The 13,723-nt window shown below is 53.4% G+C and overlaps 1 protein-coding gene across 9 annotated transcripts in view; it reads right to left on the reverse strand.

Moving 5' to 3' along the window:
* Positions 1-13,723, reverse strand: part of MEF2D (myocyte enhancer factor 2D) — an 80,826-nt gene that overhangs the window by 30,002 nt on the left and 37,101 nt on the right. For all 9 annotated transcript variants that reach the window (XM_015650090.2, XM_015650088.2, XM_015650089.2 and 6 more), the window contains 2 exons: positions 9,889-10,178; positions 3,923-4,126 (listed from right to left, as the gene is read on the reverse strand). In XM_015650090.2, the coding sequence (XP_015505576.1) occupies positions 3,923-4,126; positions 9,889-9,942 (258 nt within the window). In that variant the 5' untranslated portion in view covers positions 9,943-10,178. The remainder of the gene's footprint in view (positions 1-3,922; positions 4,127-9,888; positions 10,179-13,723) is intronic.

Here is a 13,723-nt window from a genome sequence, read left to right on the forward strand (position 1 = left end):
CTGGGAGGTGACCCTGGAGCTGGGAGGTGACCTGGGAGGTGACCCTGGAGCTGGGATTGTAACCTGTGGCAGCAGGAGGGGCTGCAGGCAGGGGATGGGGACGAGCTGCAGAGCTGGCAGGGCTGAGCACAGGGGGATGGGAAGCAGTGGTGGTGGGGAGTGAGCAGGCTGGAGTCACAGCAGGACATGAGCCAAGGCAGCGTGGCTTGCAGCAATCTGCTGCCCAACGAGAGCCCTGGGACAACAAAATGCCATTTCCAGCCATACAGGGCGTTGGCTGCTGGTTCTTTCGGGTTTTTTCACCAAAAAAAATGTGTGTCCCACATTTTTAGCTTTTTGTCAAGATGATGTAAAAGGAAAACAATTTTGCTGGAGAGGGAATCAAACCCAAAGATTCCTGTTTTTGGGATCTCTGCAAGGTCTTTTAGAAAAGAACTTTCCTTCTCATTCCTCCTCTTTCTTTCTGCCAGGGAAAAAACAGAAGATGCAAAGAGGTTTTCAGGAAACCTTTCTGTCACTGGGCTGCAGCCAGAGGAACACAACAATTTTTCATATGGAAGAGATTTAAAAGTGGTTCCCTTCCAGCAGAAAATGTTCAGAGAAAAACCAGGATGAGAACTTCCCATGGCAAAAACCCACCTCGGTCACCACCTGCCCCTCTCCCTGCCACGCTCAGGTCCCCCTGTTCTATCAGGATCCACTGCACATCCTGCTTTTCTAGGCAATACTGTCAACTTCCACGATCCCAGCTCACAGGGGAGCAGATTTCCAACCCGAAGAGGGTAAGAGAGCAGCAGGAAATGCAGAACATGTGAGAGGAAACGATGCTCAACCAGGATGCAGTTGGTTTCCCTTACAGGAGGGAGACTCAGCCACTCTGGGCTTTGGGGAAGTCTGGATGAGGATAAGGATGAGAATGAGGATGAAGACATGACACTGGAAGCTGCCCCTACATTTCACCACCTCCCCAGCATCCTGCAAAACGTCTGATTTAACACATCCTGGGGAATGCCAAGCCCAGGAAGGAGAATTAGGGGAAAATCAGCCCCTCCAGGACATTCAGCCAAGGAAAGGGCAGAAACGGCTGTGTGGCTTTAACTGGCTGTGGAGCATCCTGGTGCCTGGTGAGCTCTGCCCTGTCCAAGTCCCTTCTCAGGAGCTGGCACGTCAGGCGGGCTGTGAGGAAACGAGAAGCGACAGCGAGGACCAAAGCCGGCGTGATCCCAGGCGGGCGCGCACGTGGCACCCAGCGTGCCTGTCTGGGGGCTCAGCTGTCCCCCGCCTGATTAAGGAAACCCCCCTCTCTGCATTAGAGAGATTTTCTCAGACTTAAAAGCCTGCAATAACCAGGACTTTGCCAGGCACAGAGAAGCTGCAGGGCTTGTGTGGCTGAATCCCACTGCTGACAGCCGCTGCTGAGCCCTGGCACGGCTGAAACACGGGGGTGTCCCCACAGGGAATGGTTCCCAGGGGTGTGGAACCCCTCTTGAACCAGCTCAGCGTGGAGAAGCTCTGCCTCTCACTAAATATCCAGGGGATAAACCCCTCAAGGACATTCCTGTGCAGCACAGGAAGGGGTGCCCCCAGTTCCACCCTCAGATGCACCTCCCCAGGACAAAAAAACAGATCTCATGTTGTTTTAAAATGAAATTTGCACAGAGCAACTCATCCTGCCTCGAGCTGTGGTACCAGTGCTTTTGGCCCCAGGAGCCCCCAGCCTGGGAGTGCTCGGCTTGGCCCTCTGCAACCACTGCTCGCTCCCCTTCCACCAGAAAAACAAAATCAAGAGGCTTCTGCCTCAATTCCTCCAGGTCCTGGCTGCTCCTCATCCTTCCCGAGATGCTGCCAGAGCCACTCAGGGCCGAATCCCTCAGCAGGAAGGGCTGCAGGCATCACAGGGAAGGTGGGTTGATGCAGCAGCCCCTTGAAATCCACTTAAAATCATATTTGGTGGCAAATTCCCAGCCTGGGTTTTCATGGTCTCTAAATGCTCAGTGTGGGGAAGCTTCCAGAATGAGAAGATACTTTTTGTGAGTCAAGTTCAACTGGGAGCCACCAAGAAACATGAGATAAATTGGATTTGTGTGCAGTGGGGACACAGCTGGGCTGTTGGAACCTGGCCTGGGCGAGGGAAAATGGAAATCAGCACCAGTGGTCTCCTGGGATTCAGAAAACAGTAAAAATCTTAGAGCAGCCCCAACCCTGCTCCCAGACAAGACAAGGATGAGGAGGGATGCTTGAGCAGCCTCCAAACCTGCCTGCACCCCAGCAGGTTTTGCTCCATGACAGCTCTGCCAGCAAGACATGCCGAGCCCGGCGTGTTTGGGCTCCTTTTCTTGCCATCCACCAATATCCTTCCGCTCCCGATGTTCCTCTCTCTGGCTTTGGATGCAGATCCAGCTTTTCATGTGGTGCAAACACAGTGTTTCTTTGGGTGCCAAGGACTGTGTGTAACTTGTCGGCTTGGGAGTGTTTGCATCTTGGACCATAAGGGAACAGAGAACGCTGCCCAAAATGTTTACGGTATTTTTAGGCCAAGACAAATCTGTTCGATGCTGCCGCAGTTTGAGCATCCCGAGCGCGGCAGGGAACCGCCGGCATTTGCACAGTTAAGGGGCATTACCTGCCTCAAACAGGTCAAAAAGGACACTTCTGAACCATTCTGAAGGCCCCTACAAAACTGTGCTGTGGCAGAAGAGTCTCCAAATCCCAGCGAGGGAAGGCAGATGCTGCGAGATGCTTGGCTGTGGGGTAAAAACCTCAAATCCAAATCTCTCAAAAAGAAACATTTTACAGAGCGTAAGAAAGAAAGGAAAAAGCAAGATTTTGGGGGGGCAGAGGCAGGCTGGGTTTTTTACCCTTCTCCTTCATGAAATCAAAGCCTGAGCATGCTGACCAAGGGGCACCAAAGGGATCCAAAGGCAGGAGCCCAGTTCCTCCAACAGTGCAGGCCACGTTGCTCCACTCTGCCACCAGTGGCTCTGAGGGCATTAACTGATGGCCATAATGTCACTAATTACAAAGCCAAGCCCTCCATTTGCCCAGCTGTCCAGATTTGATGGCAGTCCCCATGCTGAGGACCCTGCAGCTCCATCTGCACAGCTACTGCTGAGGGAGAAGAAGTGACCGATGACCGAGGCAGTGGTGGCACTCTCCTGAGAGCCAAAAGTGCTGCACTCCGGCCCAGCCACGCTCTGCCAGCACCAGGGACAAGGACAGAGCTGTGGAGAGGGCCAGCGTGGGGGCACCACCAGCACATGGCAGCTGAGCAGCTCCTGCTGCGATGGCAGCAGGCTGGAGGAGAGCAGCCTTGAAGTGAGCACAGTTTGGGCACGGTGCCAGAGACAGTGCCGGGATGGGTCAGACTGGATGTGCTTGGGCCACCCCTGGAGACCCACAAAACGCAGCCAGGCAAGCCTTGAGCAAACCCAGCAACCCATGAGCTTGGCCATGCTTTATGCAGGCACTGGACCAGAGGCACAAGGTCCGTCCCACCTGAATTCCTCTTGGATTTGGGCACTGGTGCCCTCCCACAACCCCACCATGCCTGTCTGAATTTGAGGCTGGGGCAATGTCACCAGCTGTACCAGGCACTTCAGAACCATGTCACCAGTTGTACCAGGCCCCAGTGCAGCAGCCCCAGGAGCTGCCTCCAAACCCTGGATTCCACAGCAGAGTCCCACAAAGCAAACCTGCACCTCAAGTTTCAAGGCAGTCGGTCAACACACAGCTGGAGACAGCTTCAACTCTACTCCAGAATGGAGTATTTTCCTAAACCATGCAAAATCCATCTTGGCTCTGGGTGTGAGAGATCTGCATGCTCCACCCCCACCCTGCAGCAAGCTCCTGCACCCCGTGTGGAGCAGACTCAGCCCTGGCTCTAGCACAGGGGTAAAGCTGGGGAGAGGACAGGCAGCCTCACCTCGATGATGTCTGCGTTGGTCCTGCTCTCATGGGGCTCGTTGTACTCGGTGTACTTGAGCAGCACCTTGTCCATGTCGGTGCTGGCATACTGGAACAGCTTGTTGGAGTGGTTGAAGATGATGAGGGCGATCTCACAGTCGCACAGGACACTCAGCTCGTAGGCTTTCTTCATCAAGCCGAACTTGCGCTTGGTGAAGGTCACCTGAAAGCAAGGACAGCCATGGTGAGAAGTTGTGTCCATGCTGACACAGACCCAACACCTCCCAGGGAAAATGACCACTGAAGGAAGAGAAAAAGAAAGAGGAATGCAGAGGGAATATTCTGTCTCAGTTTCCCCAATTGGACCCAACCCCAAGCTCTCCTCTCTCGCCTCCCTCTTCCAAATGGTTCATATTGCTGCCTATTTTGGGATCCTCCAAAGGCAGACACTTCACAAGCACAAAGATGATTATCAGCATTGGAAATCACATATTGCCAAATCAAGAGAAAATAAATTTCAGCAAAATCCCCAGCAGAGCTGCCATCTGTCCGGGGGCTGCGGCTTTTTAAGTGGAATATTCAAGCAACAGAGATCTTGTCCTCACTTGCTGCAGCTGTGCTGTGAGTGCCCAAACCTGAGGGCCACAGAGCTGGGGCTCAGCACCCCAAAACCCACCCCTGAGCCGCTCTCCTGCTCACCAGCCCCACTTATCTCAGTAAGCTATGCTTCCACAAGCCCCCCAGTGCCAGGGGCCTGCCCAGCTGCCACCCCCATCTTGGTGCCCCTTTGTAACCTTGCTGGGGTGTTTTCCTCACTGCCTGGGGTCCCTGTCCCCCAGCCTGCCCTGCCTGGAGCTGGAAGCAGAGCTGTTGGCTGAGGAGGCAGCTCCTGCAGGACTGATCCTGGAGAGCTGGCTGGGGCTGGGGCTGGGTGCTGGCTCCAACAGCAGCTCCAGCTGCCGGGCAGACATCGGGCTGCCATTCCCAGCCCACGCTCAGCTCTCACCACCACGCTCCTAACAGGATCCAGCTGGTACAGAGGGAGCTGGTTTGGGGCTCCCTGTCCTGGCTGCTGTGCAGACAGCTGCTGAGGGTCCCCCACCCCCCCAGAACGCACGGCACGCTGACGGGGAAGGCGCGATGCTTGGCCAATGCCCTCTCAGCAAATGAAAAACAGAAAAAGAAAATAAGAGGCAGGAGGTCACTGCTTTGTCCTGAGCATTGCTCTGGGGTCGAAGCAGCCTCCAGGGGAAGGGCTGGAGATGAGCTGAGATGCCCTTGGGTGCCAAGACCTGCTCCCTCTCCACATGGGAGGGTTTGACTCCACTCTGGGCCTCCACCACAACACCAATTTTGCAAGTGAACAGCTTAAATTCGCAGAGCTGAGGGAGGAGAGTGAACGAGGCTGCTGCCTTTGCTCAGCCTGTCATTGGCATCACAGGCACGGTCCAAAGAGCTCACAGCTTCCCAGTTTGCAGAGATGGTGAGGAGCAGCACCACGCCAGCAGCACCCAGTGTGCACCCCCAGGGTCCTGCACCCCTCGAGACAGAACCCTGTCCCTGCCTGAGCAGGGAGGGCACAGCAGGGGCAGCTCTGGCCACACTTGGAGCTGCTGCCCCTCCCTGCCATCTCCCAGAGATGATTAAGCAGTAATGAGATTCGGCTCTAATCGCCTCATCCCCTGGAAAGTGTAGGGCTGGTACCCCGTGCTGCTGTGGCTGCCACGTGCGCCCGCTCTGGCCACGGCCGCGCCACTCCCGCTGCCAGCGCCGCCCCAGCCCCGGCACACTCTGGTACAAATTCAATTACTTGAGGGCCAGCTCCCCTGTCACCAATAACTCCCCCTCCCCAGCAGTGTTCCAGACTTGCCAGCCAGCCGAAAGCTCTGCTGTGCTCCCAAGAGCAGGAGCTGCAGTGCCACTTCAGCTGGGACCAGCTGCGGGTCTGCTCCTGCAGGACAGGCACTGAAACCACGAGCTGTCTCTGTCCCCCTGTGTCACTGTCCCTGCTGGGGCAGCCTCTGCGCTCTGACACCCTCCAAGCAGCTCAAGGAGCCCCAGGAGGAGAACACACAGTCTCCACCAGAACAGAGGGACCAGCCAAGGGTGGCTTCTGCAGCCACTGGTGCTGGGGACACTCTGCCAAATCACACCTTGCCCAGCACCACCACAGGCTCAGCCAGCGACACTGGAGGCCATGGGGTGAGGCTGAGATGTGGGGGCCGAACAGTGAGGCAGCTCTTAGCCTTGAACACCAGAGACAAGCATGGCTTGGGTTTTGCCCTTGAGCAGTGAAGAGTGTGGGGTCATCTTCCCCAAATCAACAAGCAATCTGGGCAGAGCTGAGCAGAACACAAATCACCAAATTATCCCTCTAGAGAGGAGGGAATATTCCCTCTGCAGACAGGGCACAAGAGCATCCCTCTCTACTGACACCCCTACGTTCTGCAGAGGGAAGAAAGATTTGCCATTTAGCCACCATATCACACACAAGGATCACCTAACACAGCCTTGTGCATCCACTCACGACCCAGGACAGAAACCTCAAACCTTCCCCTGATGCCGTGCACGAGCCTCATCTAGAAGAATTAACCTTGTAAGTCTAAGAGGGTAATCAAATCTCATGCTTCAGGGCATAAGCCGATCACCAAAGGGGTCAGGAAGGAATTACTGCCCCACACTAGCAGGGGATTTCTTGCCTTTCCCCTGATGCAAACCATATTGGCAGTTGCCAGAGTCAGCAGCCTGGCCCTGAAGGACTGATGGCCTGATCTGTTGTGGCAAATCCTCTCCAGTAATTCCTCTAATGACATTAGTGACTCTGACTTGCTCTCCTCCCTTGGTTTTGGCTGCTGCTGTAATTCACGGAATCAAACACTGGTTTGGGTTGGAAGGGATCTAAAAGCTCATCTTGTCTCACCTCCCTGCCATGGGCAGGAACATCTTCAACTATCCCAGGTTGCTCCAAACGCTGTCCAACCTGGCCTTGAACACTTCCAGGAACGGGGCAGCCACAGCTTCTCTGGGCAACCTGTGCCAGGGCCTCTCCACCTTCACAGGGCAGAATTTTCCCCTAATATCCAATCTAAGTCTCCCTCTTTGCAGTTTAAAACCATTCCCCCCTTTGTCCTGTTACTCCAGGTCCTTGCCCAAGGTCCCTCTCCCTCATGGAGATTAAAGTCCCTTTAGATCTCTCTGGAGCCTTCTCCAGGCTGAATGCCCCCAGCTCTCCCAGCCTGGCTCCAGAGCAGAGCTGCTCCAGCCCTTGGAGTATCTCCATGGCCTCCTCCAGATCCACTCCAGCAGCTCCACATCCTGCTGCACTCTATGGTCTGTGCCCCCATGGAAGGCAAAACCTGGGACACGAGCAGGGTCAGCTGAAGGAACAGCTTCAGCTCACAGCAAAGGCTCTGGAGAGCCCCTGTGCAGCCTCAGCTCTCCCTCAGGCTCACAAGGGAGCCCCAAGCCATGGGCAGCACGAGGGGAAACACAGGCGTCAAAAGCAGCTGTGCCTCCTCCTCCTTGCTCCAGCACCAGTGAATCCCTCATTCTCCAGGGCATCCCTGCACTATTCCCATTCCTCTGCCACCCTGGCATCCCACAGGAACCAGCCCCATCCATAACTCATCAGCTCCAGGAGTGACACAGGAGAGCTGCCCGTGCCCTCTGTCCCCACTGCAGCAGGGGGGCTGCCAGGGGGGCAGGGGTGGGCTGAGGATGCTCCAGATGCTGGGTTTAAGCCAGCTTAGCCAACAGCCTGCAGCCACACACGCCTGGGCAGCGCTGATCCGCAGGGACACAGGGAGAGAAGCCAGGGGGGACCTCACTGCAGCCCTCCAGCACTTCAAGGGGCTTCTCAAACAGACAGAGAGGCACTTGTTACACTGGCAGACAGCAATGGGACAAGGGGTGTGGTTTGGAACTGAAAAAGGGGAGATTTAGATGGGATATTAGAAGGAAATTTGTCCTGTGAAGGTGGGGAGGCCCCTGGCACAGGGTGCCCAGAAAAGCTGTGGCTGCCTCATTCCTGGAAGTGTCCAAGGACACGTTGGACAGGGCTTGGAGCAAGCTGGGACAGTGGAAGGTGTCCCTGCCCATGGCAGGGGGGTGGGATGAGATGGACTTTTAAGATCCCTTCCAACCCAAATCATTCCATGGCTCTATGAGATAAAGCAGAATGGGACACTTCTGCCCCTGGGGAGTGGATCCTGGTATTGCACACGTACAGCAGGGACCAGGAGAGTGGAGCACGAGGGTTCTCACCCTCTTTACAGCTCCTACCACAGTGGACAGAGCAGATCCCACTCCCCAGAGCAGTTCTTTTTCATGAAATGTCCTATCTTCCTGCTATGTCCTTTTTTCCCAAAGAAAGGGAGCAGTGAGAATTGGTTGCAAGCTGTGCTGGTGACCAATTAAACAGCTGCTGCTTTGCTGACACCCATTTGATCGGGCTGGGTTCTGGGAAGCAAAGCAAGATGTGCTGCACGGGGGTGGGGAGCAATGCTCCTGTGCTGGGTTTTGGAGGAACTAGCCCAGCCAGGGATGCAATTACTGCCAGGGCAAAACCAGTGTCCCCCAGGCCAGGGAACTGGGCTTTGGGGACACCTGACATCAGAGATGTGCTAAAGCCATGACACCTGGCCACGCAAAGCAACTGCTGCTGCCAAACCCCACCCGATGCTGTGAGATCTCAGCAAGGGGCTTTATCTCCAGCCAGTGCCCAAGAGCAGCTCATCCCTCAGAAACAGTCCCATCACCTAGCTGCTGCCTCTGCAGAGCAGTGCCCCTTTCCCTTCCCAAGGGTCTATCCAGCAGGGTCAGGCTGTGCCATCCCCCTCCAGCATCACTGATTATTTTCCATTTGTTTGAACTTCCAACAGGGCTCCAGTCACCGCAGATCCCTCGCTCCCCTCTGCAGCACTGCCCCACAAAAGACACTCCAAATCCTTCAACAACCCCTAAGGCCCTGTTTCCTCCTCATGATTGATATAAACAACCCCAGGAGCAACTGGAACATCAGCAAAAACTATTTGATGCCTGTCCCGGCCCCCACCACCAAGTGAAGCTATAATGAAGAAAACCTGCCATTTCCCATTGTTTTGCTGCAGAGCAATAAAAGTGGTTCATCCAGTTCTGTTCTTTGCCACTCTTTAAGGATTAGGAATATATCCACATGCTTTTTTACTGTTTTTTCTGTTTTTCTGGAGTGAAAGTGGCAGGAAAGAAGTGTGGCAGGTCATGCTGGAGTGCAGTAGTGGCTGGACTAAAAGCAGAGGCTTGGATCTGCTGAGCCAGACTGCAGGAGCACAGAAAACAGAGGGAATTGCCTGGAAGTCTTGTGGTTATGGGAAATACATTGACAGAGTCATCCCAGAGCAAACCTGGGCTGGCAAAGTGCTGCTGCTCCACCATTCCAGTTTAAGGAACATGGAAATTTGGGAAAAATCTGTCGGATTTTGTTTTCCTCTGAGATACATTCCTACACACATGCACGTGTGTGTGTGTGTGTGTGTCTCTCAGGCTTGGCTTCTAGAGAGCCCAGGGAAAAAAGCCCTGGAGTCATTTAAGTTTACAATTGAGGAAAAAAAAGGAATAACTTGAGTTGCTTGCGTTCAGCAAAATGGATACTTGTTGTGGCTGTTTTTTATTGGAAAAACCACATGGAAAATGTCAACTGAAATATATTTTCTGCAGGACAAAAATAATAAAAAAAAGGGGGAACTAACTAAGTGGAGAAGATACTTTCTTCTGGAAAAGCACTTAGCTGGAAATGGCTCAAGGAGCAATGCCTGGATGGGGCCGTTTGCCTGGTCCTGGATCCGGCCTCAGCACCAAGTCTCACCCATCTGCTTATTTTATGGATTGGGAAAAACACAGCACTGATGGCCCAAAATGGGATGGAAATGGGTCATTTTGAAAGTCCAACATTTAAAATCCCCAACAGGAGAAGGGTGAGGTGAGGGAGAGGGGAGAGACAGCACTGACCTGCCGATTGCGCTCATCCGTGATCCGCTGGATCTGGATCTTTTTTCTCCCCATCTTCTCCGGAAATCCTCTCCGCACCCGGGACGACTTCGGCTCAGGGGAGGGAGAGCTAACCCCGCTTTAAAATGCTTTCATTAAAGAGCGTGGGGGGCTTTTTTCTCGGATGGAAAACAAACCCAAAAAAGCCAAAACAAAAAAAAAAAGTTTTGCGTGGCTCGGTGCTCAGTTCATGGTACCGTCGTGCGCAGCCAGACCCGGCGGGGCTGAGAACTCAGCAGCTGCTCACAAACCTGCACAGGAGAGAGACAGGAGTGAGACCCTCTGCTCCCAAACCCCATCCAGGACCCTGATCCCACCCCTGGGGCCAGGGTGGTCTCTGGTTCTTTCTCCCACCCAGCTCTGGGGCCAGGAGAGCGAGGATGGAGGCCAGGAGCCCCCCGTGGCACAGGACACGTGTGGGCCGGGCACTGCGACGCTCTGGGCGAGGAGGAGGAGACGACAGCAGCGTGCCCGTGAATCACTATTCCTCCGTGACACTCCAGACTTTTTTTTTCTCTTAATAAAGTCATAAGCAGTCGAGTGGCTGGTGATTAGCTCGGGCAATTTAAATCCGTCTCCAGTTTCTGCGCTAATCTTCAATTCGGAATTTTAAAATGTCTTTATTTGATTACTTGGAAGAAACCTTATAACCAGGCACAGAAACCTAATTCTTATGGGGAAAGAGAACTCGGAAGGCAGCTGAGACAGCCTGGCCTTCCACTGGGCTCAGGCACAGAGGATGTTTCCATGGATCTGGGGCACACAATTGGCTCGGTGGTATCTTGTGCCCAAACCTCTCCCCAAAGGGATGAGTGCTGCAGGTCACAGGGCTCCTTCTGCAGCCTCCCCACGATAATCTGCATCACCCAGCACCAGAGGCTGCAGCAGATGTAGCAGGACACCTCCTGGCACAGCCCCTAGCCCATCTCATCGTTTCCCAGCACGTGCTGCACTGCACTGACGGACAAAGAGGGAACTTCAGCCAGTTCATTTTCCACAGGTATGTCTTTCTCCCTGCTCTCTCTCTGAGCAGCTGCATAACAGCAGTGATAACACTGCATTTAAAGCAAGGTGCCTTGTGCCAAGACCCAGGCAGAGGGAAAAACCATTCCCAAAATAGCTTCATATCTGCCTCAATTTGGCAGTCCCCAGCCCTCAGTCTTGATACAAAAAGCATAAAAAAACCCCAAAGCTTTTTGTCCCAAACCATCATCCCAAATTCAAAGCAGCAGCCACAGCCAACCTGACCAAGTTCCTCCTGCTCCTGTCCCACCCCAGAGTGCCCCCAGACCCTGCTGAAGACCTTCCCCATCCTTCACCTCCTCATCACACCATGCTCCAACAACAAACAAGCCCTAATGGTCTCACTCCCACGTTTGTTTTTGGGGTTCACTGAGTCATTTGAGTCAATCTTTCTCTCTGCTTTTTTGGGGGGGTAAAGTTATTCATCATGCATCATATTCTGTGGTTTCAGTGCAAGTTCAAGGAGCCCTTTTCCCCATCTCGACATCCCCAGTTTGTCCTCCAGGGAGAGTGAGGCATGGGGAGGCCAGGAAGAAGATCAGAGAGACAAAGGGCAGCAAAACCTGGCTATTTTACACATAAGACTCTTGGCAAGGACAGACCATAAAGGGATGGCATTTAATTCTTGAATCATTATTTACCAAAAAAGGTGCATGTTTCCCTCCCAGCAGCAAATAGGAGGAACCATGCAGCTGTGAGGAGCACTGTCACCACAGGGAACACTGGGCCAGTGCCAGAGGCACTTTGGCTGCTGCTCCCCATCCCACTGTGGGAAGCTCTGAAAAAAATAGGTCCCAGAGCATGGCCAGTTCTACAGCATCACCAGTTTCAGAGCATCACTGCTCCAGCTTGCACCATGTGAGTATCCCTCAAAGGTCAGTGATACAGGAAGAGCCAAAAGGAAAATGAGGATTTTAATTAATTTCATCTACCTGGAGTGTCCACTCAGTATTTCCCTCCCTGTGAGCCCACACAGGAGCCCAAAGCCTTGGAACCAAGGAGAGGATTTTGCACACACAGAGAAACTTTGGAAGAGGAGGAACCTTTTGTTGGGTTTGCTTTGCCACTTTTCCCTTTGGAGTTGCCATTTCTCTAAACCGGCTGAAAAATATTCACCTTCAGCATCTTCAAAACCACCAGCAGCAGCACAAAGTAGCAACAGCTCCACAAGCAGACTCAGGGCAAGATGCTAATTCTTTCCGTGTGCTGCAGCTCTTGGACAGAGAAACCCTCTGAAAGACAGCGGATTTACTGTCCAAACCAGAGAGGAACTCTCCAGAAGCAACAATAAACACTGGAGAACAACGGGCAGTAAATTTAAACTGAGTGAAAGGAAACATACTTTAACACAATTTCATTGCAGGGCTTGTTCACAGGATGCTATGGCAGCCAAAAGCTCCACAGTGCTTGAGGAGATGGGATGTTTGTAGGGATGAGGAAAAAAACCCTGGTGCTGCTCATCCCTGCCCTCAGCTCCACACGAGTGGGCATTTCTTGTATGGAGCAGTGGAATTCAAGCCACATTCCCCTCCCCAGGCCACAAACATACCCCAAGTGTTTCAAACCAAATCCCCTTTTTCAACCACCAAACCAGGTTCCTCCTGCTGCTCTGAATCCTGACTCTTCACTCTCAGCACCTTGGCTGGATCACTGTCCCAGCCTCAGGCTTTGCTCATGCTGCTGGGTAAAGTTTTCCACAGGAAAAAAGTGACTTAACAGGATTCTGCTTGTCATCATGGGGAGAAAAGGAGCTGCCATGTGATGCTCTTGACCCCTCTACCCTGCCTGAGAAGGAAAACACCCCATGGGGAAGGCCACCCCTGGATGGGGTGAAGAGGAGGGATGGAGAAGAGCACATTATTTATTTTTAGGCTGGGCTTTTTCCCCCACCATATTTTTAAACCCAGGTATTTTCACGTTTCCTGCCCAGGTGCCTGTTTCAGAAAGTACAACCACTGGCTCGAGTTTCTGAGCAGCAGCTGGAAGAGCAAGAAACCTGGAGAGCCGCCTTCATCTCTCCTGTCCCTCTTGCTGGCACTGCTGCTGAGGCTTGGCCCCAACCCAGAAACATCCCCTCAGCCCTGGAGCTCCCTCTCCTTCACCACCAAATTGCTTTGGCTCCCTGACTGCCCAGACCGAGGCACCAAGATCACCCAGGACCTTCCTCCGTGATCAGGTGGAATTTAAACCCTCAAACTCCTACAGAGACAAACACCCAGAGCACAGGACTGCAACAAGGAGCTGAGCCCCTGAACAACCTCTAACTTTCAGGGTCTCAAATGATTTTCTATACAATAACCCCACTCATTAAATCATCATCTCCTCCTTCTCAGACAGCAGCTTCTTTCTTTCTGCTGAGCCTCGTTTTCCAAGGAAACTGCCAAGCATCCCAGCCACTACACCCCAACAAAGAGGGTCCAAGGGCATGGAAAGGGACCTTCAAATCCACTGGAAAGCAAATGACAGGTGTCTCACTGCAAAAAAGCCACCCTGACCCTCTTCCACTCCCAGGAATCTCAAGAAGGATCAGGGAATTCGGCAGCGAGGAGCTCTGGGATGGAGGCAGCCGCCCGCTTCCCCCTCCCTGCGCTCCGCTCGCACAAGTGTGACTATCACGGCAATTAGCACACATGCCAATTAACTCCGAGCAGGTGCTGGTTAACTCTGTGCTGAGTAATTCATCCCCGGCTCCCAGTAAATTGCTCCAAATTGGAGAGACAGGCGAGAGAGCAGAGTTAGCATTTTGCAAATGGGGGAAGAAAGAAAAAGCGCA

This window comes from Parus major, chromosome 25LG1 (genome assembly GCF_001522545.3).
Source record: "Parus major isolate Abel chromosome 25LG1, Parus_major1.1, whole genome shotgun sequence".
NCBI lineage: Eukaryota > Metazoa > Chordata > Aves > Passeriformes > Paridae > Parus > Parus major.